The sequence below is a fragment of the Callospermophilus lateralis genome, chromosome 1, assembly GCF_048772815.1.
Source record: "Callospermophilus lateralis isolate mCalLat2 chromosome 1, mCalLat2.hap1, whole genome shotgun sequence".
NCBI lineage: Eukaryota > Metazoa > Chordata > Mammalia > Rodentia > Sciuridae > Callospermophilus > Callospermophilus lateralis.
In genome coordinates, this window is record NC_135305.1 from 146273832 (window position 1) to 146299573 (window position 25742).

General features: G+C 58.5%; 1 protein-coding gene across 1 annotated transcript in view; it reads right to left on the reverse strand.

Moving 5' to 3' along the window:
* Window positions 1-872: 872 nt before the first annotated feature.
* Wscd2 (WSC domain containing 2) overlaps window positions 873-25742 on the reverse strand; it is an 82154-nt gene continuing 57284 nt past the window's right edge. Inside the window, exons 5-9 of the mRNA XM_077105244.1 lie at window positions 21441-21562; window positions 18730-18904; window positions 13348-13512; window positions 7749-7949; window positions 873-1396 (exon numbers count right to left, since the gene is read on the reverse strand). Of these exons, the coding sequence (XP_076961359.1) occupies window positions 1044-1396; window positions 7749-7949; window positions 13348-13512; window positions 18730-18904; window positions 21441-21562 (1016 nt within the window). The 3' untranslated portion in view covers window positions 873-1043. The remainder of the gene's footprint in view (window positions 1397-7748; window positions 7950-13347; window positions 13513-18729; window positions 18905-21440; window positions 21563-25742) is intronic.

Below are 25742 nucleotides of genomic sequence, written 5' to 3' on the forward strand. Positions count from 1 at the left end.
GTGGACAGGATGTAAAGCCGAAGGGTCCCACCCCGGGGGGCAGGAGGGGATCTGGGGTCAATGAATGATCGGTGACTCAGGTCCTCAGAAATCCTTTGGTTTGGTGTCTCGTGGTCAAGAGAGCAGCGGAGCGTGGAGATGATGGGCCATTCTGACCCTTCCTCGGAGGACCCCGGGACGCGGGTCCTACTGGGCTGTGGTCAAGGGGAGGCCGGTGCCTGGGAAGGAGGGGCGTCTCTTCCAGGCCGGTTCCTTCTGATCTGGAGCCCCCTGGGGCTCTCACCTGGATAGCACGGGACCCACTGGTAGGGGTCACAAGGGCAGTGTAAGATCAAGGTGTGAGACCCCCCACCTTGGGTCACTGGGTCTTCGGTCGGGTGCCTGGGGAGCCTGGGAATGGGATCCGGGACTCGGCGTTCACCTCCTGGACAGGGGGCTGGGCAGGGAGGGAGGAGAGGAGGCGCGACACCAGCCCTGGTGGGGGACCGGCCACAGTGTGACCTGCCTGGGGTGCGCTCGGGACGCCAGTGACCCTGCCTGGGAAGCCCACTCTGCCGTGAGCACGGGCTCCCCCACCCACCCAGACCCCAGACCTCTAAGGCCTCCGGGACGCGGCCAGCTGTCTTCCTCCCGAACAGGAGGTGACCTGAGCCATGTCACAGCGAGCGCTTCCTGGAGAAAGCCAGGCTCTGCCCCGTGAGCCATCCGGCCAGGTCCCAAACAGCGGGCACTGGGGGAGGACACTCGGCTCATCTCCACGACCGCGGTGAACCCTGCAGCCCACCAGTGCAACCCGGAGTGGTGGGCGCAGGGGCACGGGGGACACAAGACGCTGACCAGAGCTCCCCAAGCCAGGTAGCCCGCATCTCCAAGGGGGAAGGGGCGGGTGCGGAGGGCGCGGGGACCTGGACAGTCCGCTCCCTCGAGCCTCCTCTGTCATGCAGGAGGCTCGCTGAGGGCAAGCGGCGGCCGCCCCGGGGCGGTCCCCAACCGCAGAGGCCAGGTCAGTGGGCGTGGCCAGGCCGCCGCCCTCCCGCGCCGCATCACCTCGGGTAGTAGTCGTCGGGGACGCCCGTGAGGTTGCGGCCCTTGAGCGCCGCGTCCACCATCTTGATGTAGGCCGAGATGCTGCGCTGCATGTCGGCCGTGTAGGGGTCGAACTCGAGCTTGCGCAGCCCCGAGCGCTTGAAGTTGCCGTCCTTCTGGCTCTCCACGCACAGCAGCCGGTCCTCCCGCACCGCCACGCCCAGCAGGCGCACCATGCGGCCCAGCTGCACGAACAGGTCCTGCTTCAGGTCCTCGAAGTGCACCACCAGCACCTTCTTGCCGAACTTGAGCCAGTCCAGCGTGTGGGTGGCCCACCAGGGGGCGTAGTTGCGCACGAACTCCGGCCACTCTGAGGAGAGGAGGAGCCGGCGGTCAGGCAGGACCCGGGGCCGAGCGGCCTTTGACCGCGCTGGCCCCGCCCCCGCCTCGGCCCTCCTCGCGGAGGAAGGTGGCACCACTTGGTGTCACCACGGGCCAGGCACAGCCCTAGGTATCTACGGCATAGAAAGATAACGTAAGAGACACGGGACACAGAAATACACAATCATAGATGACAGAAAATGCGCATTACACTACATATGTGAATATAGGAAATACGTAAATTGTGTACACTACATAATTATACAAGATTAATATACAATATCTGTAATATATGCATACTTTATACATATACATGCATATCTATATCTCATTAAATTTTATAGAACTATACTACATATATAAATACATGTAATATATGTAATATGTAAATAACCGTGTATCACACATAAATAATATATTTATAATATAGAATCAAATGCATTAATAAATTATCTAGAACTTATATTAACATGTCAATTATGTATTATGGCGTATACCTATAATCATATATACATATATTTTGGGGGGGATACAGGGGATTGAACCCAGGGGCACTCAGCCGCTGAGCCACGTCCCCAACTCTATTTTGCATTTTATTTTGAGACTGAGTTGCTTAGTACCTCTCTAAGTTGCTGAGGATGGCTTTGAACTGGCGATCCTCCTGCCTCAGCCTCTGGAGTTGCTGGGATGGCAGGCGTGCTCCACCATGCCTGGCTATAATTGTATTTTCATAGCTATGCTAATATAGCTATTAACTCCACGTAATCCTGCCAACCTTATGGGGTTGGACATCATCATTTTCACTCAAAAGGAGAGGAAACTGAGGCACAGAGAGGTTAAGTAGTTTGCTCAGGGTCACTCAGCCAATAACCAGCAGAGCCAGGTCTGAGCTCAGGCAATCTGGCTTCAAGGTCTGGGCTTTTAACAGCGGCGGCTGACGTGTCCCAGGTGGCCCGAGCCCCTACTCGGAGGGTGATAATGGGGCTGTTGTACAGAGGAAGCAGGAAGCTTATGCAGTTGTGGGCATGAAGACTCGAACCAGCTGTGACTGCTACCCTGTTCTCTTCTCAGGTGAGAGGAGGATGCTGGGAACAGAGAAAAGGACCTTCCGCCTCCACTCTGAGCCCAGCTGGAAACCCACAGGGCAGGGCTCTGAAGGTCCAAACTGACACTGCTGCTTGCTGTGGGCTCAGTGCCACCCAGCACCTCCCTGGGGGAGTGTGTGTGAGGACATTTACTATTAGTTCTTCAACTAAATCCAAATCTCCTGCGGGGTGATGGCCACCCATTGTCTCATTTAACCCTAACAACTACTCTGAAATCAGGACTCCTGTTCACTCACCACCAGGGAGGAGACTGAGGCTCAGAGAGGTGAAGCGACTTGCTCAAGGTCACACAGCCAAGAAGCACCATCCAGATCAAGCCTGCCTGATTCCAGCCCCTGCTCTTTCCCAGGCACCTCACCCTAGATACCTCCCGGGCCTGGGACTCAGCAGGAGCTCCGTGAATGGCTGCTGAACTAAATTGAAATCCGCAAACCGCCCTCACAACGTGATAAAGGGCTCCTTTTCCTTTGCAGAACACATCGGAGTTTGTGGAAGACTCCTGCACCCCCATCCCCTCCTGGGGTCCCACGGCTGCTTGAGAAATATTTATGGTGGTGACTGGATAGTTTTTATTCTTAAAATAAATTATTTACAATGTCTCTGGCTAATTGGGCCCGTACTGTTACAATGGGTTAAGGCCAGATGTAGCTGGTGATTAAGGAGGATCCAGCAGTGGCAGGGTCTGCTTTGCTTCTCCAGAATCTCCCCACTCCTGAGTCACCTCCAAGCACCCCTGGTGATTCAGGACAGCTGCTATGGTCACCGGTCACTGGAGGTGTGCCACCCAGCACCTCTCACACCCACACTTCTAGACTCTGTCACTTCTGACCACCCTGAGAGATGCCGAGGGGTGGGGGTGGGGTTGAGGGTGGCCCTGGAGAAAAAGGAGGGGCTGGTCTGCATGGTGGCGGGTCCCTCAGGCAGCCCGGCTGCCCAGGCCTTGGATGCAGGTGGGACAGAGAGGACATTCTGTTCTTGCTGATTGCAAACTTCTGGGGGAAACCAGGCTCCTCTGTCCCAGGTGTAAGCTGGGAATGGACGTTGCGGGAGCCTCTGGGGGGCGTCAGGGGCTACGCGGGGCACTATGCCCAGTCTCACCCTGTCTCTCTAGCGGCCTGCAGAGTAGGAATGGCTAGCCCCACCTGAGACCCAGGACAAAGGATGCTCAGAGACATGAGGCGATTGGAATCCAAGGCAGGATTCAAACCCACGTCAGCCCCAGGCTGCACCTGGCCCCAGCTTCCGCACCAATCCTGGAAGAGGCCCTAGTGTGATGGGCTGTGGCCTTTCTTTTTTTGTGCAACTGTCTTCTGCTCCACCCTCTGGGCCCTTCAGCTTCAGCCTGTCACCTAGGACACGGGGTCTATTCATAGGTGACTTTGTGATCGGTGGCGGGGGCTCCACACGCAGTTCCTCCCCACCTGAGCCGGGTGACCTTGAGGATATTATTAGATCTCCCTTGAGGCTCAGTTTACCCATCTGCAAATCAGCAGTCCAGATAAGGCCCGCCTCCTACAGCCCTTGTGCAGATTGGGTGGAGTAAGGTCTGCAAAGGTCCCGGCACAACATCTGGGGCTCAGGAGATGCTCCCTAAGTGCTGGTCATCTGAGCTGATGCTGGTCCCCCCAGCATCTCATGAGACACCCCCAAGGCCCCGCCATGTGGGTCTGAGCCTCCCTCCCAAAGCTCAGGAGATAGCCAAGCTGTTTCTGCCACACACTGTCCTCTGCACCCCGACCTGTGGCCAAGCTCCCAAGTGAAGTCACTGGGAAAAAGAAGAAAATTAAAACCCTAAATCGTCAATTAACTCAGGATTCCTGGTCATCGATCACCGCCTGCAAATCCGGTAACAAAGGCACACTGAGCCACCCGGCCCCATCCCGACTGCCGGTTCCACCAGAACCCCGCCCAGGTGCGCCTGGCCATCTTACTGTCCACCGAGGAACCAGCCCTGACGGATGGCTGCCTCTACCTAGTTCCCCCCGGAATCATTAAACACAGTCTCTGTTTCATTAAGCAGATCCAGGACTATTCACCTTGTGTAATCATATCACATAAAATTTTACTTTGGACTCGCTCCAGGGAGGTTGTAAAATTAACGTTGTGGAACCAAAGGGGGGCGTAGGAGCCTCAATCCAGCCATAATTGGGAGGGGGGCAAAGGTAAGGGGGGAATGGGCCTACACAACAGCTGGGTGGCCTCTGCTTTTAAGGGGGGCCCTCCCCTCCCACACCGAGCGCATCCTAAAGCAGCAATTCTCAAACTTCCAACTGAGCTCAAAGCACTTGGGAATCTTGTTAAAATGCAGATTCGGATCCCCTAAGACGAGGCTGGGGCCTGCCTGAGACTAGTCGGTAACTCTCCTGGGTGTTTCTCCTGGGTGGTGTAGTTGCTGCTGGTCCGCGGCCGCACTTTGAGGAGGAGAGGTGGCTAGGCCTGAGTTCTCCCAGAGGGCGGGGCCCACAACTGCAGGGGCGGGGCCATCTGTAGGGGCGGGGCCAACTGCAGGGGGCGGGGCCCACTCCCAGAGTTTCAGATCCAGAAGCAGTTGGGCGGAGCCTGAGAATTTGCATATCTAAGGAGCTCCCTGGCCAAGCTGTGGCTGCTGCCCAGACTCAAGAGCAAGGGTCTCAAACTCTGGATCCCAGGGCAGAAGAGGAATCCGCAGGGTGGGGCCTGGGAGCACTGCGCTTTGGGGGGCTCTCTGCTTGAAGATTGGGGTCAGGTCTGGGAGGGGATGTTGGGAGAAGCCTCTTCCCCGACTGATGTGGGACCCTAGGCCGATGGGAGATGAGTGTGGCGGACCCCTGTCCACCCACGGCCTCTAGGTTCAGCCTGTCGCGATTCCTTCCTTCGCAGTGATTTAAAGGTCCCAGCTGTTTTCAATGAGGAAAGAGAGGGGCGGAGGCTTCTGGGAATTAGGGACTTATCTGAAGCTAAGGTGGGTGGGCGGGTAACCGGGAGAGGAGGACCTCTGGATGCACCAGGAGGCCAGCCGCGTCCCTGAGGGGAGGGGAGCCTGGTGGGCCAGGCCTGGTTTGAATTCGGTTCAGTCTGGGGCTTTAGCCAGGTGACGTGGCTCACCTGGGTGATGACAGCAGCCCTTGTCCCTTCCTGGGTTCCTGGAGGGTTTAGGTGAGACAGCAAATGCTCAGGGCCCTTGGGCTTCTCGGGTTAGGCCCCTCGGGTGGCCTGGGAGTGAGGGCGGTCTGAGCCACAGAGCTGCCCTCTGGGGTCAGTCCTGACACTGTGTCCCAGGGACCGGCCTCGGTCTCCCTGTTAGTAAACAGAGAACCCAGGGTTGTCGGCCCTGCTCTTCGGAAGGAACTGAGAAGCTTTCAAAGAGGCTGATGTCTCTGCTGCACGGTGACGCTCAGGGCTGCAGCCTGGGCCCTGGGATCCTCCCAGTTCCTCTGGGGGTTCCCCCGGGCAGCCCAGGCTGCCCACCAGGGCTTCTGTGATCTCCCCCATCTGCCCCGGCTCTGGTAAGCAGGGGCCGTCCCCTGGGGCTCACTACTGCCTCGTGCACCCACAGACATCTCAGTCGCCCCGGGGCCAGGGTTCACTCCCAACGGTCAGGCAGTTAAGTAATTCAGAGGCCTCTTTTCTCCTGGGGACGAGTGAACACATGTCACCACTGTCCAGCTCCTAGCCCTCACCGACAGGGGGAGTGGGGCTGGGAGAGGGACACGCCAGCCCCGGGAAGGGGGGAGCTGGGGACTCAGGGCACAGCTGGTCAGGCAGGGCCAAGGCTTTGCATGGAGACCACGTGGAGGAGGGAGCTGCCGACTGCTTGCTCTGCTCTGCTCTGCTCTGCTCTGCAGGGAGGGGCTGGCTGGCCGCTGCCTGGTTCCTGGAGGCTGGACCAGGGGCCAGTTCCCATCAGCTCACAGTCACAGAGAACCTGTGGGTGTCAGTGGCTCTGGGCCAGGTGGCTCACAGCCACCAACGGCTCACTGACCGGTGCTCCCAGTCAAGCCATTCTAGATTGGAAATGTTGCAGGGAAACACACGTGGTCCCCTGACCCACCAGACCTGCCAGCTCAGCCTGCAGCCGGGCAACGCCATCTACGTGAAGCCTGCCCTAGAACGCAGTGTTGACCGTCTCGCATGATCCACTGAGTCCTCTAAGGAAACAGAAAGACAGACTCGAGCCCTCGGACCTCGGGCCATCGTAAGTCAAGCCATCGTAAGCTGAGGACCATCTGTGGTCCATTATCGAAGGGCAGGGCCCGAAGACCTGAGCCCAGAGGGGCTCCAGAACCTGATCATCTGGTCTCACTGTGACTCTGAATCACCAACCGGGACGCCCCCACTCCCTCTCCCTCTGGGAAGCCCCTTGCCCTCTCTGAACTTGGGTTACCTCAGCTAGGAAATGGGGGATCATTGTTGTAGGGGTCGAAGGAGGTCGACTCTCAGTAGCAGTGACAATGGTGACAGGGTCATCACACTCAGTTTGGAGTTTAAGACCCGGAGTGTTGGAGACACTCAAGATGGGCAGCAGCTGGGTCTGACTTCCAATCTCAGGCCACTGTCTGGGCTGGGCGGCTCTCTGTGCTGAGATGTTCAGCCACACAGCCACACAGCCCTGTCATCTACTAGTAGATCATCTTGGGGGTCAGCACTTGCTTCCCAGCTGTGTGACCTGAGGAGAGTCACTTAACCTCTCTGAGCCTCCCAACATGGGATTGTTGGGAGAATTCATGAAATGATGCTGTGAGAACCTGGGCTCTTAAGAGCTCATGACCTGAGCCCCATCCCCAGCCCTATTTTGTATTTTACTTAGAGACAGGGTCTCCCTGAGTTGCTTAGCACCTCGATTTTGCTGAGGCTGGCTTTGAACTCACCATCCTCCTGCCTCAGCCTCCGAGGTACTGGGATGACAGGTGTGAGCCAGGGCGCCAGGCCCAGTACCATGATTTAATGGCCCCTTTGCAGAGGTGCAGCCTGAGTTTGGGGTAGTCAAGGAGCTCTCCAGGAACGGGTAGCGCTGGGGGACTTCCGCCCCGGAGGCCGGCTGCAGAGGCTGGCCCTGTCCCACTGTGCCCCGCTGGTGGAGGCCCGTGATGGGGGTGTGGTGGTCGGTGGGCGGCAGAGCAGCTCGGCTCTGTGCAATCGGGGACAGCAACAGGACACTGGGCTCTTAGGAACGTCCTTCTGGGGTCCGTGCCCAGGAGACCACCCGCCCCGTCCCAGACCCCGGCCCCTCCCGGCCCCGCTGGCGCCCGGCCTCACCTTTGCCCTTCCAGTGCGCGTGGGCCGCAAAGCCGATGTGGCCTCCGTACTTGCGGTTGAACTCGGCCATGAGCGCCTTGTAGGGGTTGCGGATGAGCAGGATGGCGGCGTCGAAGGCCTCGATCTCCTTCTGGCCGCTCTCGTGCGTCTTGATGCAGATGGTCCTCCCGCTGCGCCAGTGGTCGCGCTCGCCCTTGAACCCTGGGCGGAGGCCAGAGGTTGGGGCCCGAGCCGGGCCGAGCCCCCCACCCGCCTCTGCGCTCCCCGCGCATCTCGGCCCTCCATCCCTTGGCGCAGCCATCCGCTCCTGCAATTCTGGAGCGCCTACTGTGTGCCGGCTCGGCCATAGCAGCCGCGCATAAAAAACAACCATTTTCAAAAAGAAAAAAAAAAAAAAATCCATGGAGCTTAGTTTTTGAGGATCGCATTATTCAGGCAACGACAGGCGGGGCCACAGTTAGTTCTACAAGCCACCCGTCGCCTTGGCCGTGGGACCAGGCAGAAGTGGATCCCCACCAAAGTCTCAAGATGCAGCACACATTCCTGATCAAGAGCCCGTGCTCCTCTGTTCCGTGACGGGAGTAGAGAACAGCAGAGGTCACAGACAGTGGGACACACATTGGAGACATGGCCCAACCTGCAGCCTGGACCTGTCAGTCCAGACAAAATCAGGACCTCCTCAAGTGGGAGTCTGGAAAGGCCGCCTGGTGGAGAGGTGCTTAAGCTCAGAATTGAAGGATGAAGAGACATTTACTAGCCCACGAGAGGAGGGTCAGAGAGTGGAACAGGAGGTGCAAAGGTCCTGTGGTGAGTGTCACGGCAGGGACTTCGAGGGAGCAGAGAGGGCCAAAGGGAAGCCAGAGAGGGTGTAGGGATTGTGATGAGGAGATGAGTACGAGACCATCCCTTAAAAGGATTTAAGCAAAAAGGAAAGAGGGATAGAACAAGACCCAGGGAGAACTCGTGGGCCGAGAAGTCCCCTGCCTCACCGGGCCTTGGACTGTATGTTCCCCCCCCTCTGCTCATCCACAAAGGTTTTCAATGATCTGTGCGGTCCTGATCCTGGAGACAGAGAGGTGTGGCTGCCCCGACAGGGCCACTGGGTAGAGGAGCCAGGAATGGAATGAGCTTTCCTGATGAGGGACTGGCTCCGCCAAGCCGCGGGGATCCAACCAGCCTCGCAGGTGAGCGCTGGCCTGTGCCCACGAGGGACCATTAACTACCACCTCGGAGGCTGATGGGAAGCAGTGTCCCCTCCAGGGTGCGAGAGGGAGGAGGGGTGGGGGCTAGAGAGAGGTGGGGCTTCATATCCTGCATCCCACTGGTGGACTGTTGTCCCCTGTGACTTCCTTTTCACGGACACCCACTTCCTGCTGAGCGATGCAAAGACCCGGGCGTGGGGAACGGAGCCCCAACAGGTAAGAGGGGAATGACGTCGGGGATCATGGGTAAGGGTCCCCCAAGCCCAGGCTCTGGGGCCTGAGTGGTATTTCTCTTCATCCATGTGGGGTCAGCTTCGGGCAGTGCTTATGGAGATTACGAGCCAATGCAGACAAGGAACCTCTGCACGGGGACAGATCCCCGGAGCCCAGCTTGGTGGCCTCAGCAAGTTAGTCGTTCTGTAGGCAAGCACCAGAAATGCAGTGAGGCCGGGGATTCCGTTTAGCAGATTGTCTGCCAGAGGGAGAAGAGTCTAGAAGGGAGATGTTGAGAAGCTCCGGATGTGCTGGTCTGAGGAGCAACAGGTGGTGGCCTGAGTGTCCCCTAAGGTGACTGTCTGGGCCGTTCAGGGGAATTCCATGCAAGCCCCGGGGCGGAGCGGAGTTGCGCACTGCACCACCAGGGGGCGCCCTCCTCGCCCCGTGATAGAAGGCCCCGCCCTCCATTCATAAATGGGGCGCGTTGAGGTCATGCAACTTTTTAAGAGTCACCAAAATATTGGCTTCTTGGGGAGCATCATGGGACTCGCATGCTGGGACAGGGTTCCCAGAAGGCTGCCTCAGGAGGCAGAGGGACAGGGGCTGAAAGTGGTATCTGGAGAGACGCAGGGAGGGAGACAGGGAGGAAGAGAAGCAGGCACAGAAATATAGAATAAGGACCTAGAAACAGAGAAGGGGACAGACACAGAGGGAGCCCGAGGGAGCGTGGGCGGGGATCCGCACAGGACAGGGCCAGACCCTCAAGAGACCCCAAGAGAGAGGAAGATCTAGAAAGAGGTGGCGGGAGGATGGGTGGATGGAGACAGAGGCAGGGAAAGACATTTGGATCCTGGGGAGGGGAGGGCTCCTCATCCGTTCATTCCTTTGCTCTCTCCAACCCTCACCAGCCTCTTTTTTTGGAACCAGGGATTGAACTCAGGGACGCTCGGCCACTGAGCCCCACCCCCAGCCCTATTCTGTATTTTATTTAGAGACAGGGTCTCCCTGAGTTGCTTAGGGCCTTGCTTTTGCTGAGGCTGGCCTTGAACTCAGGATCCTCCTGCCTCAGCCTCCTGAGATGCTGGGATGACAGGCGTGGGCCAGGGTCCCTGGCAACTCACCAGGCTCTTGGTGGAGTGGACCCTCAGTCAAGGCGAGGGGACAGAAGACCACAGAAACTCGGAGGAAGGCGGAAGACACCAGGCGGCCTGTCAGACCTTGGGGACCCCACGCAGAGGAGGAGATGGGGGCTCAAGAGGTGGGGGCACCCCTAGGCGCCCAGCAAGTTACCAGCAGGGGAAGAACCCTAAGGGGTTTGCTGTCTGGCCAGGAGCTGCTGGGGGCCAACCGATGGCACAGAACCACCCAGGTCCACCCACCAGGCACCAGGTGGGACGCATGAGCCTCGTCCCCTCAGTGCTACTCTGTGACCTCCTCCACAGCCCCCCATGTCCCCTCTTTGGCGTGATCTATGCCTAGATGATCTTGCCCCTCCAAGACTCTGTGAAGGGTGTCTCAGATGTACCACTGTCAGTATGTCCTGTCCCCGTGTCCCTCTGGACCATGCCTTGGCTCCTGGAGAACGTTCTAGATGCTTTGTGCTACATAGTCCTGGCTTACCTTCCTGCCACCCCGTATCCCCCAGCCCCACACCCTCCAGCGCACAACGCCAGCCAGCCGTGTTCACTGGACAATCCCGCTGCCCCGTCCCTGCATCTCTGCGTGGGACACTCTCTCCTCTGGAGAAAGTCCTGTCCGTCTTCTGTGCCCACACACGAGGGTGAGTTAGAAAAACGGCCCCCTCCGTGGTGCTGAGACCGCGGGGCAGGCCTGGTGCGCGGCCAAGCTGCCCAGTATGGCGAGCAGTGCCGAGGATACGGCGGTCACAAGAGTCATGGAGACAGAGGGGCCGGGGGTCCAGGAGGACCTCAGCCTGCCAGAGACTTTGCAAGGTGGTTTTCCCCGCAGCTTGAGAGCAGGTGGAGCAGCCCAGGGTGGGGGTGGCAGGGCCACTGTCCCAGGATGGATGTGCAAGTCTCTGGTGCATTTCAGGCTGCAAAGGGCTCCTTCCACCTGGAGGCTCATGTCAGAGAGGGGCCACTGCTTGCAGCCCACGGGGACAAGAGGGCGGGTTGTCCTCCCCGGCTCCTCCCGCCTCCTTCCCGCCTCAGGGGTTGTGAGGACTCTGTTCAGTACGGTGATGGAGGGGACTCGGGGGTGTCCATACGAACTGATACTATTGGGGGGCCAGGTTCTTCGCTGCCTGCACCCAACTGCCAGCCATGAGCTCCCCGGGAAGCCCCCAGTGAACGGGCAGGTCATTCAACACCTCAGCTGACTGCGACCAGCCACCATGGGCCTTTCTCAGGGGGACTGAGACGTCTGATAAAGAGGCCTGACATCCTAGCGACTCTGGAGGCTGAGGCAGGAGGATCTTGAGTTCAAGGCCAGCCTCAGCAACAGCGAGGCCCCAAGCCACTCAGGGAGACTCTGTCTCTACATAAAGTACAAAATAGGGCTGGGGGTGGGGCTCAGGGGTCCAGTGGCCCTGAGTTCAATCCCTGGTACCAAACAAACAAAAAGACCCAGCTCCAGGTGGACGCGTTGACAGGGAGGGTTTATATTTCCTTTTAGTCTTTTTTATTTTTTAAAAGTTACGATTTTAGTAGACACCTCGCCCCACGAGTCGCTCTTCCTGCGATTCTAGAATATTAAAATTGGGAGTCTGGGGTCAGTCTAGGGCTGGGGAGAGACCAAAACATACCGAGCCCTGGACGCTCCCAAGATCCTGACGGGCGGACTGGGGTCAGCCTGATTCCCAGGTCGTCAGAGATGACCTGTCACTGGTCATTTCCAAGACAATGTCGATTCTGTACCAAGCCTCACACCTCTTAGCTCACAGGCCTGTGGGTTCACTTTTGGGAAATCTGGGTCCAGTACTGACCGCCCCATCTTCCAGATGAGGAAGTTAAGACTCTGAGAGGTCGAGACTCTTGCCCCAAATCTCACTGCTGAGAAGCCTCGGGTGGAACTTTCCGTGGAAAGCTGGAGGCTCTGACTCTGCCCAGGGGTTCCGTTCCCTCTCCCTGAGGTTGGGGGGCTGTGGGATCGCGAGCCCTGGGCACATAGACCGCGGTGCACCCCGGAACTTTCCACGGGCAGATCCACGAGACGGTCACTTTGTTTCTGAGAGAGAAGATGATCTCCCTTGTCACTTCCCCCTGAAGCAGGGGCCGCGGGAAAGGGCGCAGGAGATTAAGCCACCGTGGGTCCTTGGCCTCAGCGATCCTGAGGGAGGGTCAGGTTGTGGCTGAGCCGCGGGATCCTCTGAGCCTCTCCCCTCTGGCCATGCTCCAGAATTTGCCTGGGCTCCTCCCAGAAACCTCCCAAAAGACAGGGCAGCCTGGGTGTAGGAGCACAGGGCCCGAGTTCAAATCCTGACGGGAGCATTCATCACGGAGCCTGGTACATAACAGGCACTTAGCCAACGACAGCTGAAGTCCACCAGAGGCCAACGACTGCGACTGAGCCGCGGTTCCAGGGCAGGCCCCGGCCTCCTGCCCTGCGACTCCAACCTCCGCAGTCTCTGCCTCCCCTCTGCTTCTCTCCCTGGAAAAGACATGCACCCGGAGATCTCCCCAGCTAAGGCTCAGGGATATTTCCCCATCAGCCCCAAGCTGTGCTTGCCACCCAGACCATAATACTCATGGTCCATTTACTATTGCTGCGCATGTTGCAAGTACCGACTTATTGCCTTTGACAACTCATGAGGTAAGTATCGGACCTCTTATTTGTGCGGGGTCATGCAGGATCAGAGAGGTACAGTTACTTGCCCAAGGTCACACAGCTAAAAGAAACTCACTTCCCCAGTAAGACGCCTAGGGATTTTTTGCCCGTGTGATAGAGTAACAAGGACGTGGGCTTTGGAATCAGGAAAGGATAGGGCGTAACCCCTGGTGGACTGTGTGGCTTTGGGCATGTTATTTCCTCTCTCCCAACCCAGGTTTGCTGTGCAGGGTTAGACCAGACCACACACCAGGCACAGGGGCCAGGAGAGCATCTGTGGTGCTCTGAACCTCCAGAGGTGCCTGGCACACAGCTGGCACTCGGGAGGGGCACTGCCGACGCTCCTCGTGGGGACCTGGCCGAGCCCAGAGGGCCTCCCCACTGGGTCTCCTCACCTTTATTGTACAGGGACCCGTCAAAGTAGTAGCTGCCGGTGTAGAAGCCGGTGGCCAGCTCGATGAGGTGGCGGGCCCACGTGTTGCCGGCCCCCGGGAAGCTGGCCAGAGCTATCAGCTGCTTGGACCTGGCCGGGAGGAACCTTCTGTCCATGCAGCGGTTGTCTGCAAAGAGTTGGGCACAGACCAGGGTCAGCGGCTGGGCAGGTCGGGCCTGTCCCAGGGGCACCAGGGTGTCTCACCCGCCAACTCCCACCCACCTCCCACTTCTCAGCTCAGACTTTCATGGGCCTCGGTTTCTCCATCTGTAAAATGGGGGCCACGGCTCTTCCCCAGGATCCAGGCGAGGGTTAAATGAGATAGTGCAAGAAAAGGGACAAGCGGGTGCTCAGCACATAGTAGGGATCCAGGAAAGCCGCTGGGTGGGTGGAGCCTCTGCGTCCTCGGCTTCCCCCCCCCCAGAGGGAGCCCTTCGCCTCCTCCCCCAGCCTTTCCCCCAGTGGCCCCATCTACACGGGACCCAGCCCAAGGTTGTCACCTTGACCTCCAGGCCCGGCCCCACCCAGGCGCCCGCCCGCCCGCCCCGAGGGCAGGCCCTGCTGGTCCCTCTCGCTGCCTCCTGCCTCCTTGGTCCTTGGCTGTCACAGCACCTGGGTGACTTTATCCTGGTGCAACATCCGCGCGGACTTAGACCAACCGAGCCCGCCTCGCGCCTGCGCTCTGGGGCACACCCTGGGGTCCCGGGCTGCAGGCCCTGGTGGCCGCAGGTGACTGTCCTGAACACAGTGGGCAACTGTCAGGCTTAATGAGCATTTGTGCCTCGAGGCCTGTCGCCAACGGAGAAGACACAGGACGAAACCACTAGGCCACAGGACCTTGTCACCTCCCATGCAACCTAGGGAACCATGGTTTCATACGGGGACTGTCAGAAACCCTCCCCGTAGATGACCTGTGGCTCCCCACGACCTTGGCAGATGCTCCCGTGGGCACGAGCGGGCTTGTGGACGGGTGGACTGGAGAAGAGGGACAGACGGGTTAAATGAGATGATGCAGGGAATCTGTCCCTGCTCCAAAGGGCTCCAACGGGGTTGCTCTTTCTTCGCAGCCCTCAGTCCTCCCATCTGTAGGATGGGTTGGCCGAGTGCCCTTCCCACGTCCTCCACCCTCTGGCCTCCCAGAGGCCCTTGGGGGCCACTCCCCGCAGAGCTCATGGAAAACGGCCCGGGACCTCCCACCGCAGCCCAGAGGAGCCTCTGCGGCCCAGTGGCTTCCTCTGGTCCCTGTGTCTGGGAGGGAAGCCGCCCTGGAGCCCAGGACCACCGTCTCCATCTCTCCCGTCCGCCACAGCCTGTGTCCCCAGCTGTCGCGCCCCTCCGTTCCATGTCCTACCTGCCCTCAGCCCTCCTCCCTGCTGCCCGTGGCCCTGCTAAGGTCCCCAGAGACCGCGCAGCGCCACATCCAGCCCGAGCGCAGGTCCCCGGACTCCCCTGCGGCCGCAGATCCCTCTGCTCTCTGGTGATTCACCCCAAGATTTCCCTGGGTCCCCACTGTCTGCACTAGCTGCAGCTGTTGAAGCCCTACTGTGAGCCTCGCTGATTTCTGGCGACAGCCTCTGGCAGGGTGGACGGGTCTGAAGTCTTAGATTTCAACCCCAGTTCTGCCACTGGTTTCCTGGGCCGTCTGGAAGAAATGGTTCCACGGAGCCTCAGTTTCCACAGCTGTAAAATGGACCCACGGAGCAGCACCGGCTGGCCCACGGCCCACGCCCTGTTAAGGGCCAGCCGCGGTGGCTCTGAGCTGTGGCTGCGGGGTAGGGGCCGCCTCCACGTGGAAGCCAGGTGGTGACCTGAGAGCGGCTCTCACGGGATGCACCGCTTCAAAAAACCCCAAGGAAACAGGGGGTTCTCATTAAGGATGAGCGCAGCGCAGCACAAGGCTTGCCGCCGACTCCAAAATGCGTGGGAAATGAGAGGGACCCGGGAAAGGGCAGGGGAGGGCTTGATAATGAAGTCAGCCTGGCACAACCGGCGGGATGTCCCCAGCACAGGCTGCTCCCCCGGGATCCTTGCTCTTGTTCCCGAGGTCTGACTTATTTTACATAATGATGGGCTGGGCGTTGGGGGGCCGGGAACTGGCTCCTTCCTTTCTTCTGAAGACAGAATGCTCCATTCAACCCTTCCTGGGAGATCAGGACTAGACTCACTCCTCGCTAAAGAGGAAGCGCATTCGGTTGCTCAGCCCCTGAAGTCAGGCAGAGTTTGCAGGGAACGGTGTTATTCAGCCTGAGAAGCAGAACGCCCTGGGTTTCCATCCTGGACCTTCATGACACTGAACGTGGCTCTTGGTCTCTCTGAGCCTTAGTTTCTGCACTCATAAACCTCACGGGATTAAATAGGATGACGAATGTAAAAGATTCTCAATGTCTGTTGCAAAGCTGTGATCTAACAGTGCAGTCTTAGGACCCTGATTCCCTGGGTTTGAATCTCAACTCTGCCCTGTCTTAGCTGGGTGACTCTGACTAAGCTTCTCAACCTCTCTGTGTTATTATCTCATTTGTAAAAGGGTCATCACAGCCCTTAGGTCATTCAGCCGATGGGAAGGTCAGATAAGTGAAGGCAGGTAGAGGGTTCCCACGGTGCTGGGCACACAATCAATGTTCAATGATGATCTAGTTCTCCTCAGGAGCATCAGAGCTGAGCATGCGCAGGTGTGCGATGCGTGGCAGGCTCTTGGCAGCCTGATGAGCCACTGAGGCTCGACCTTCCCAGTGCGAAGGAACTGCCAGGCTGACAGGGAACAACTGAGAAGCAGCAATGGCCTGAGGGCAGGACACTGGGAAGGAGCAAGCTCATCAATTAGAGACTGTCTCTATTGTTGAAAAGACTCCAGCGTCTATGTGGGCCACAGCAAAGCGGCTCATGGTCACAGCACAATTAATCTGTGCAGGATCCTCTCCTCTGACCGCAGAGATGCAGCTCCCAGACCAAGCAACACCCCCGCCACAAGCACGCTCCTCCTTCCCCCGTGGAATGTACACAGCCCAGGGTTGCGCTGGCTCACGGCTGTCCCAGGACTTCAGCCACCACGGATCAGCCAGTTGGCCACTGCTGGTGCCCTCGGCCAAACAGGAGGCAGCCCCTAGAGTACTTCTGTGCAAATCAGAAAAAGGTAACTGTCCCTGCGCTGGGCTGGTGTGCTGCCATCTGGGACGTGCGCACAAAGGCCACCAGGCTGGCTCTTGGGCACCGTTTTTCTCATAGGCCGCGCTTGTGCAGTACCCAACCTGCCCATCCACACATGGCAACCTGGTTAATGGGAGGGGAGAGGAGAGCAGGAGGAGGTGTTTTATTGACTCTCCACGTTTCAGAGGGGGTGGGGAGTGTTCTTCATACCATGGGTAGAAGTTTCTAGCAAGAGCTCTGGAGGCCTGAAAGCAAATTGATTCCTTGGTTGCATTACTGTGGCCAGTTCCCTACCCATCTGGGTCTCAGTCTCTCATCTGTAAAACAGCCCTGGTCATTGGTGTGCTGGTGACGTCTGTCACTGAGTGAGATAAGACCCCCCTGAGGCCAGGGCGTGGCAGATGGGCAGGCGAGCCTCAGGGGCTTCCTCTGGGCTCCAGCAAGGGATGCCCCTGTGAGCCACGCGCTGTTTGTGATGCCCCCGGGAGAGAGGGTCATAAATAGTGAGACTTCAGGCAAATCCCTCAACCCGGGCCTCAGTTTCCCTCCCTGAAAGAGGGCACAAGACTGTCCCCACCACGGAAAACAGCTGAGAAGATCCAGGAGAAAGTGCACACAAAGGTCTCTGTGCTGAGCTGGGCACAGAGTAGAACTCAAGGTCTCCCCAGTGCTGCTGCTCATCACCACCATCACCACCACCATCACCACCACCACCATCACCACCATCACCATCACCATCACCACCACCATTACCACCACCACCATCACCATCACCACCATCACCACCATCATCATCACCACCATCACCATCACCATCACCACCACCATTACCACCACCACCATCACCATCACCACCATCACCACCATCATCATCACCACCACCATCACCACCATCACCACCATCACCACCATCACCATCACCACCATCATCACCAACACCATCATCATCACCATCACCACCATCACCACCATCATCACCACCACCACCATCACCATCACCACCATCACCATCACCACCATCACCATCATCACCACCATCACCACCATCACCACCATCACCACCATCACCACCATCACCATCATCATCACCATCACCACCATCACCATCACCACCATCATCACCAACACCATCATCATCACCATCACCACCATCACCACCATCATCACCACCACCACCATCACCATCACCACCATCACCATCACCACCATCATCACCATCACCACCATCACCACCATCATCACCACCATCACCACCATCATCACCACCATCACCACCATCACCACCATCACCACCATCACCACCATCACCACCATCACCACCATCACCATCACCACCATCACCACCATCACCACCACCATCACCACCACCATCACCACCATCATCACCATCACCACCATCACCATCACCACCATCATCACCACCACCACCATCACCATCACCACCATCACCATCACCACCATCATCACCATCACCACCATCACCACCATCACCACCATCACCACCATCACCACCATCACCACCATCACCATCACCACCACCATCACCATCATCACCGTCACCATCACCATCACCATCATCACCGTCACCATCACCATCACCACCACCATTCTCATGGCCATCAGCATCTCCACCCTCCTCACCACCACACCTGGTGCTCCAGGCAGTCAGTGTGAGCCCCACTATTGGAGCAAGAGCCACGGAGGTGGGAATGGTGAGTAAGAGGGAGTGAGAAGGCGCTGGAGGAGGAAGAACCTAAAGCGTCCAGGGGTCTAGCGGCAGGACGAGGGAGGTGGACGACCTGTGGCTTCATTTTACAGGTGGAGAAGCTGAGGCCGGGGGAGGAAAGGCCCCGTCCAGGGCCGCACGGTGGGTCCCTCTACTGAGTCCTGCTGCTTCCACTCCCGGGGAGGGCCCAGAGATCCTTGGCCACGAGGGGCCGCGGTGGGGTCCTCCCTCCCCCTGGAACGCCTCCTTTGCCCACGCAGGAACCCGGGGCCCCCAAGTTCATCGGCCTTGCCCCTGCCCCCTGCCCTGTCCCTCTCCCTGCCTCTGCTCCCTGTCCCTCTCCCTGCCCCTGCCCCTGCCCCCTGCCCCGTCCCCTGCCCCGTCCCCTGCCCCCTGCCCCTGCCCCCAGTACCCTGCCCCTGCTGATGCCCTGTTGGAGGAGCGCCCGGCCACCCTGGGGTCTCGGCGGCTCACCTTGGACCTGCGTCTGGTAGACGACGAAGTAGCCGGGGCTGCCGCAGCTCTCCAGCTCCTCGGCGCTGCACTTCTGCGCGCACAGGCGCTCGTCCTCCCGCTCGTGCAGCGGGAAGCGCGTGGTGGGGAAGCCGCAGTGGCACGCGGTGCCGGCCAGCGCCGCCAGCGGGTACTCCTGGGGACAGCGGGGGAGAGCAAGCTCCAGGGTCGCCCTGCCACCTCGCCCCGCCTGGGGGCCTCGGATTGTGACTCGGTTCCTTTCATCAACTCAATTTTTGAAACTTAAATTCTAAAGGGAGCTGGTCCCTCCTGCAGGGAGCCCTGGGAGAGGTCCCCTGTGTCCAAGCTGGAAACACAAACAGCAAATCCTGCAAAGCGACGAGGCCAGGCGGCCTCCACGCCCCTCGTCCCATCCGCAGGTCCAACCAACTGGGCATGGAAAATATGTGGGGAGAATTTGCACCTGTGTTGATAAGGGGCACACGTGGTCTTTTTTCTTTGTTGTTATTCCCTGAAGGATGGAGTTAAAAATTAAGTACCTAGCCTTGGCCTTGTGTCAGGACTGTGAATCATGCAGAAATGAGGGGGTGTTTTTGGTGCTAAGGATTGAACCCAGGGGAGCTTAACCCTGAGCCACATCCCCAGCCCCTTATTATTTTGTGTCTTGAGACAGGGTCCTGCTTAGATCCTCATTAAGTTGCAGAGGCTGGCCTCCAACTGGCAATCCTCCTGCCTCAGCCTCCCTAGCTGCTGGGATTACAGATGTGCACACCGCGCCCGGCTGGGAATGAGGTAAAGCTTGGGGGGAGACGTGCGATATTCTGCAGGTGTTCCACCTTTTCACCTAAGGAACCCCAGCCTTGAGGACATGGGTTTCTGCGGGGCCTCTTGGAGCCCATGCCCTGGGGATGCCGAGGAAGGACTGTAGTTAAATGCCACTCAGGCGCTGTCGCCTGCCAAGACTCCAGCCTGGGGTCACTGCGTTTTTTCTGTGGAAGAGGGATTAGTTGAGGGACGTATTAAAGACCCGTCAGCATTGAGATGAAGCCTGGCTGGAGGACTTGAGAGAACCCAGAAAGAAATGTCTCTGTCCGTGCCCTGGGTCTGACGGTGACACGCAGACCCTGCTTTGGGGATGGCTTTGGGGACGGCTGTCAGAGTCGGTGCTCCGAAGCCAGAAAGGAGCCTGACACTGGCGTGCTCAGAGCCTGCGTGGGCCGCGCCACCTCTGATTACTGCAGCGGGTAGGTGGCAGCAGGATGGACCTGGGACTGTCCTTGTCCAATTTGCTTCTGGACCAGAACCACAGCCCCGAGTTGTCCCGGGTCGTGGCTGATCCAGGGATAATCCGGTTTCAAACCCCAAGTCACCCCCAGCAAACTGCGTCACCAGGTGTGGCTTCTTTCTAACAGACTGTGGTCCCTGGCTGGAGAGCGGAGACAGAGATGGTGACATGCAGGCGGGTCCCCTTGGTCACCCTGAACCTCAGACCCTCCACTCTTGGCACAGGCAGCTCCGCCCCCCGCCCGCCTCACCCCCTGGGGTGCTGTCCTCTGGCCCCTGAAGAAGACAGGGAGAAGGCCAGGCGGAGGGGACGTCCTGTCCACACCCTCCGCCCGCATGGCCTTCCAGTCCCGGGGCGGACCTCTGCCAGGTCTCCCCCCCTGTAGGCTCCCCCAGGGCTCAGAGACGAGCTGGGTCCACCTGGAGGGGAGGCCACGGGGGAGGGGTCCTGCCCGGGGAGGGAGCAGGCTGCCCGTGCCCAGCGGCCACCAGTGTCCCAGCTCCCTTTGAATGGCTCTGGAGGCCCCTCTGCAGCTTCCAGGGCAGCTTGGAAGTCAAGCCTGCAGGTCTGGAGTGGCCCTGGGGAGCACCCCGTGCCCTCGGTCACTCGCACCAGGAGCTTGGGGGGCCTTTGCTTGCTCCAGGGCCTCGGTTTTCTCATCTGTGAGATGGGGATGGGAACTTCCGACCCGTAGGCCAGAGGGGGCAGTGAACCGCGTGGCCCGCGAGGGCTGTGAGGAGGACACTCGGAGCCGCGTCCTCTGGGCCCTTCGGAGAATCGCTCCTGGACCAGGAGCCCAGGGAGAGCAAGGCCAGGCGGGATGACGGGGGCGGGGGTTAGGGGGGTGGCGGCCAGGAGCTGGGTGAGCTCTGAGCCCTGGGGGGCTGCACCCCGAACTCTCCATAATGAGCTCATCTGGGGGAGGGCTGGGGCTCGTCGGCCACCTCAAGTGCTGGTCACGTGTCCCTCTCTGTGCTGGGAACTGGGGGACCTGGGATGTGCGAGGTGCAGCTTCCTCCTTGATCAGGCAGGAAGGGGACCCAGCCAGCATCGAGAAGCTCAAGCTGAGAAGGGACCCGTGGGCACGGCTGTCCAGGCCCCGAGCTCTGCCTCCGCGGGCCACCTGCAGCCACGGAGACTCACTGTCCCCAATGGGGTTGTGCTTGTCCTCATTTGGAAACCCCCGGTTCAGGCTTCTAAGCCCAGTGCCGGTGTCACCTCACTCCTAAGCACTCCCTCAGAGGGAGGGACCCACTTGTGTGGCTCCACCCCTTTGGGTCCCCATGAAATGACCACCGCCCTCTCCTACGTCACTGTCCACAGCCCACCACCTCGTCCATCCCAGCCGGGCCCCTGCCTCTGGCTCCTGCAGCTCTTCTGCCCGCCGTCTCCCACCTGAGGGCGGTGAGCGGGACCCTGTGCTCACCTTGTCTGTGCAGAGATCCACGCACTTGTCCACAGACATGTTGGGCATGGCGGCCGTCACGGGCAAGGCCAGGGAGAGGTTCTCAGGCCGGTGGAAGCAGCCTCGGAATACTGCACTCCCATCTGAAGACCAGGAGGGGAAAAGCAGAGTCAGACCTAGACGGAGTCAGACCTAGATGGGAGAACCACCTTCTAGAGGAAGCTCTTGGAAGATGAAGCCCAGAGAGGGCAAGAGTCTTGCCTAAGATCACACAGCAAGTCAAAACAGAGACAGAAAGAGCAATTGCAGCTTTTGCTCTTGAACAGGACTGTTCACAGTCAATGTGCCATTTAATGGAAAGGACGTTCTTCTGGGTGCTGGCATCTTTGCTAACAATCCGGGTCCCTGAGGTGAATTTCCTCCTGGGTCACTTTACCCTCTTCCCTTCAGCAGCACATTGCTGTGTGTCATTTCCTCCTTCACGGTGGCCAAGCCCCTTTTGGGGAAGTGACAATCCATGGAGGACTTTCCTGATCCCATCAGGAGATGGTGGAGCATTGGAGGATCAGAGGAAGCCAAAGGCCTGTCCTTCCTCCTGATTGCCAGGGGCCCCTGTCCCTCCCCTCCTTCTGGCCTTCAGGGACCTTGGGAATCCCTTACTGAGGACTGAGCACCTTCAGGCTGCAAGGGGTGCTGTGTTGGGGGACACCCTGCATGGCCATGTGACCTGGCGACGTGCCAGCTGCACAGTAGCCAATGTGGAGGCCACTGCTATCTCAGGAGAAGTCACCTCCTAGCAAACATTCAGAGACAATGTCCTCGGCTTATCCCCTGGACGCTTCACTGCACTAAGGGGCTCTGGGTGGGCACCCATGGCACCTGGGAACCGTGAGGGCATCCCTACAGCCGTGCACAGAGCCTTACCAGTAAGGATGTTCATTCTGCTGAACTAACACTTGAAAGACTGGAAACAACAGAGCTGTCCAACAATGAGGGATTAGACAAGTAAAATACGTAGCCACACCAGCGGTGGGATTCTATGCCCCCATCGAAAGTAATGGTGCTAAAGCTTATTTTAACCAGGTAAAGATGTGTTTGAGATACAACATTGAATAAAAACTAAGAATATAAAGTTTCACCTATCAAAAATATCAATTTTGTAAGGAAAAAAAAAAGACTACCAATAGAAGTCTCCAGAGGGACATATAATAGCCATGATGTTTCTGGAAAGTGTGATGGGTAAATTTTCTGGGTTGATTTGGCGGGCCCCAAGTGCCCAGCTGTTTGGTTCCACAGTCTAGATGTTGCTATGAAGGTACTGTGTAGATGTGATCAACACCTACAATTATTTGACTATAAGTAAAGGAAACTGCTCTTGACAATGTGGGTGGGCATTGTCTAATCAGATGAAGGCCTTAAGTCCTATAGCTGAGGTTTCCTGCACAGGAAGACATTCGATGTCAAGACGGAACAAACCACTCACTCCTGCCTGTTTCCAGGCGTCTGTCCTGGGCCACCAACTTCAGGCTTGTCAACACCCACAATTATGTGAACCAACTCCTTAAAAACAGATCTCCTAATAGGCACATATGTCCACACAGCCAGTTGGTTCTACATCAGAGAACCCAGATCCCTTAGGGTCAGAGGGAAATTTTCTTTCTATCTTTGGGCTTGACTCCTTTCTAACTCTTTCTACGAGGACTAAAGACAGATAAAAAATAAGAAGTGGCCCCTGTCAAATTTGCATCATGCACTTTTAAGATCAGCCTCAGTTATTTCTCAGATCTTGAGTTGAATGACTTCCCAGAAGCAGCCATCACATAAAACAAAGGACACTGTGACATCGTGTGCATCTAAATCAGAGCACAAGAACAGGTGCCCATTATCAAGTCTCTGCTATGGGTGGTTCATTACGATGAGGACTTTTTTTTTTTTTTTTTTGATACCAAGGGGTCACTTAACCATTAAGCCACATCCCCAGCCAGACCCCCACTTTTACTTTTTATTTAGAGACAGGGTCTCACTAAGTTGCTGAGGCTGGCCTCAAACACGCGATCCTCCTGCCTCAGCCTCCAGAGCCCTGGGATCACAGGCGTACACCACCACGCCTGGCCGCTGAGCACTTTTGAACCATCGACTGTTGCCACTCTCTTGAAAACTGGGCAAAGTTCATGGAAACTCATTTCACAGATGACAGAAACAGGGCTTGGAAGAAACTAAGGAGCCACTGTTTGCAAAACCTTCCTGAGGCTCATCTCAGAAACAACTGTCAGCCCTTGGAAAGAGCAAAGCCAACTGCAAAAATCCAGAAGCCTCCGTCTCTGTGGGATCCGGTGTATCTCAGTATAGAACTTGACACTTTTGAGCACACACACACATATATTTATATTTATGTGCAGAAAATAGGATACGCGCTGCCTCCCCGAGCAGAAGGACGGGGGTGTGTACCAACGATGCTTTCAACTTTTAGCCACCGAAGACACCGAGCGATTATTTTTACCACCGACACCTGGCAGCCAGAGGTCCTTTACTGCGGTGCCAAACCACACTAGGGACAGCTGATTTTGGCTCCATGGCTAATTTCTGGAGCGGGCTGCAGGCACAGCATGCACTTCTAGGGGACACTCCCCGACTCTGTCCCCAGCCTGGTGAGGGAGCGGCCATTGGTGGCAGTGATGGCCAAGATGCTCCCGACCCCCCCGGGTGCTCCCTCCAGGTCTCAGTTTCCCCCACACAATTGGCAACGAGGGGTCGGACCATTCAAGGACTGTCACACGGCTGTCCAGGAGAGCCTGGAGATGCCTCTGACTGCCTCAGTGTCCCCGGGCCGCACTGGCAGTTGGAAGGCTGGACTGTCCTCTGGTCCCCACCCCAGGATCCTGGCTCAAATGCCCCGTGGCTGCCCAGGGGGAGCCCCGTTTCTGATGCTCATAGAATACACCACGCGGGGCACTGAGGCTGGACGTCCCCAGCGGGGTGATGACCGCCCCAGGAAGCTCAGTGGGCGGGAGGCCAGCTGGGGACAGAGGGCGGTGAGATGCTGCTCAGGGGTCTCTGAAGCCAGGCTCCGCGGGGGCTGCGGGGACCCCCGTCTTCTCCCCAGCCCGTGAGGAAGGGGTCTTGCCCCCAACTCATCCTCCAAGGCGGGTCCTTCCCTGTGTCCCCTCCCACAGCCCCAAGGGGCCTGAGGCCCTCGGATCAGGACAGCGCAGCCTGGGCAGCGCGACGGGCATGTGGGCACGTGGGCGGCTGCGTCCGTCTGCGCACGCGGCGGGGAGCTGGGGGCAGGATGACCGCCCGACGGCTCCGAGGGGGCGATCGGGGGTCCCGACGTGAGGCTGCTGGTGCGTCTGGCTGTGCGCAGAACCTGAGCGCCAGCGTGTGTCCCCATGTGAGTGTGGCAGCGGGACACGGAGCCTCCCACTGGGCACGTGGGTGCTGGACACTGGGGCCCCGTGATCTCCTGGTCATCTGGGGCTGTGGGTGGCTGTGCCCACCGGTCTGGCGGGTCTCCTGGCAATGTGTGTCCAACGGAGCCGCCTGCTCTTGGTCTCACCACGGGGGGTTGTGCATGTGGACACATGACCCGTCCTCTCCGGGTTGCCTGGCAACAGTTAGCTGAGGAGGGCTGCCGGCCTCCTAGCACAGGGTGAGGCTGAGCTTCAGCTGACCTCCTGCATCCCGGCCAGTTCAGTGCCACCAGGGCTTGGCATTTCCCAACAATCCCCGGAGCAGCTGGCGCCTGGTTGGGACAAGATGTCTACTTCCCCAGAGCAGGGACAAGGCACCCGACAGACAGGAAGGGCAGGGGTGGGTCCAGCCCAGCAGGGCCTCTCCCAGGAAGCCAAGAGCTGGGGGACAATTAGGCCCGATTCAGCCTGCAGCCAAGGACACCTGGTGTCTGTGTAGCCTGCATCTCGGGTGGTCTTTGGGGTCCCCTTGCTGATCTGGGTCCTCCTTACCGTCACTGGGAGTCCCTCTGGCAGACATGACCTTGGGTGACTGAAGGCACCATGGCATCGGCAGGGTCCCCTGCTCCTCATCTGGGGTCCCTTGGCCAAGGGCTCTGCCCTCCCCACTTCCCTTTCCTGGGCTCAGTCTGTCAGGGCCACGTCAGCACGCATCTCCGATGGCCTTGAGTGGCCCAGCCCCAACGCAGGGCCCCGGAAGGTCTTCCAGCTGATGCCACACCAGAAGGCCACGAACCCTTCATCGTCACCTGGAGAACAAGAAGCCGTCCTCCACGGAGCACCGACTGGCAACTGCATGCCCCTCGCCTTTGATCCGGGGCAAGTTCCCTGCCTTCCAGAGCCTCGGTGTTCT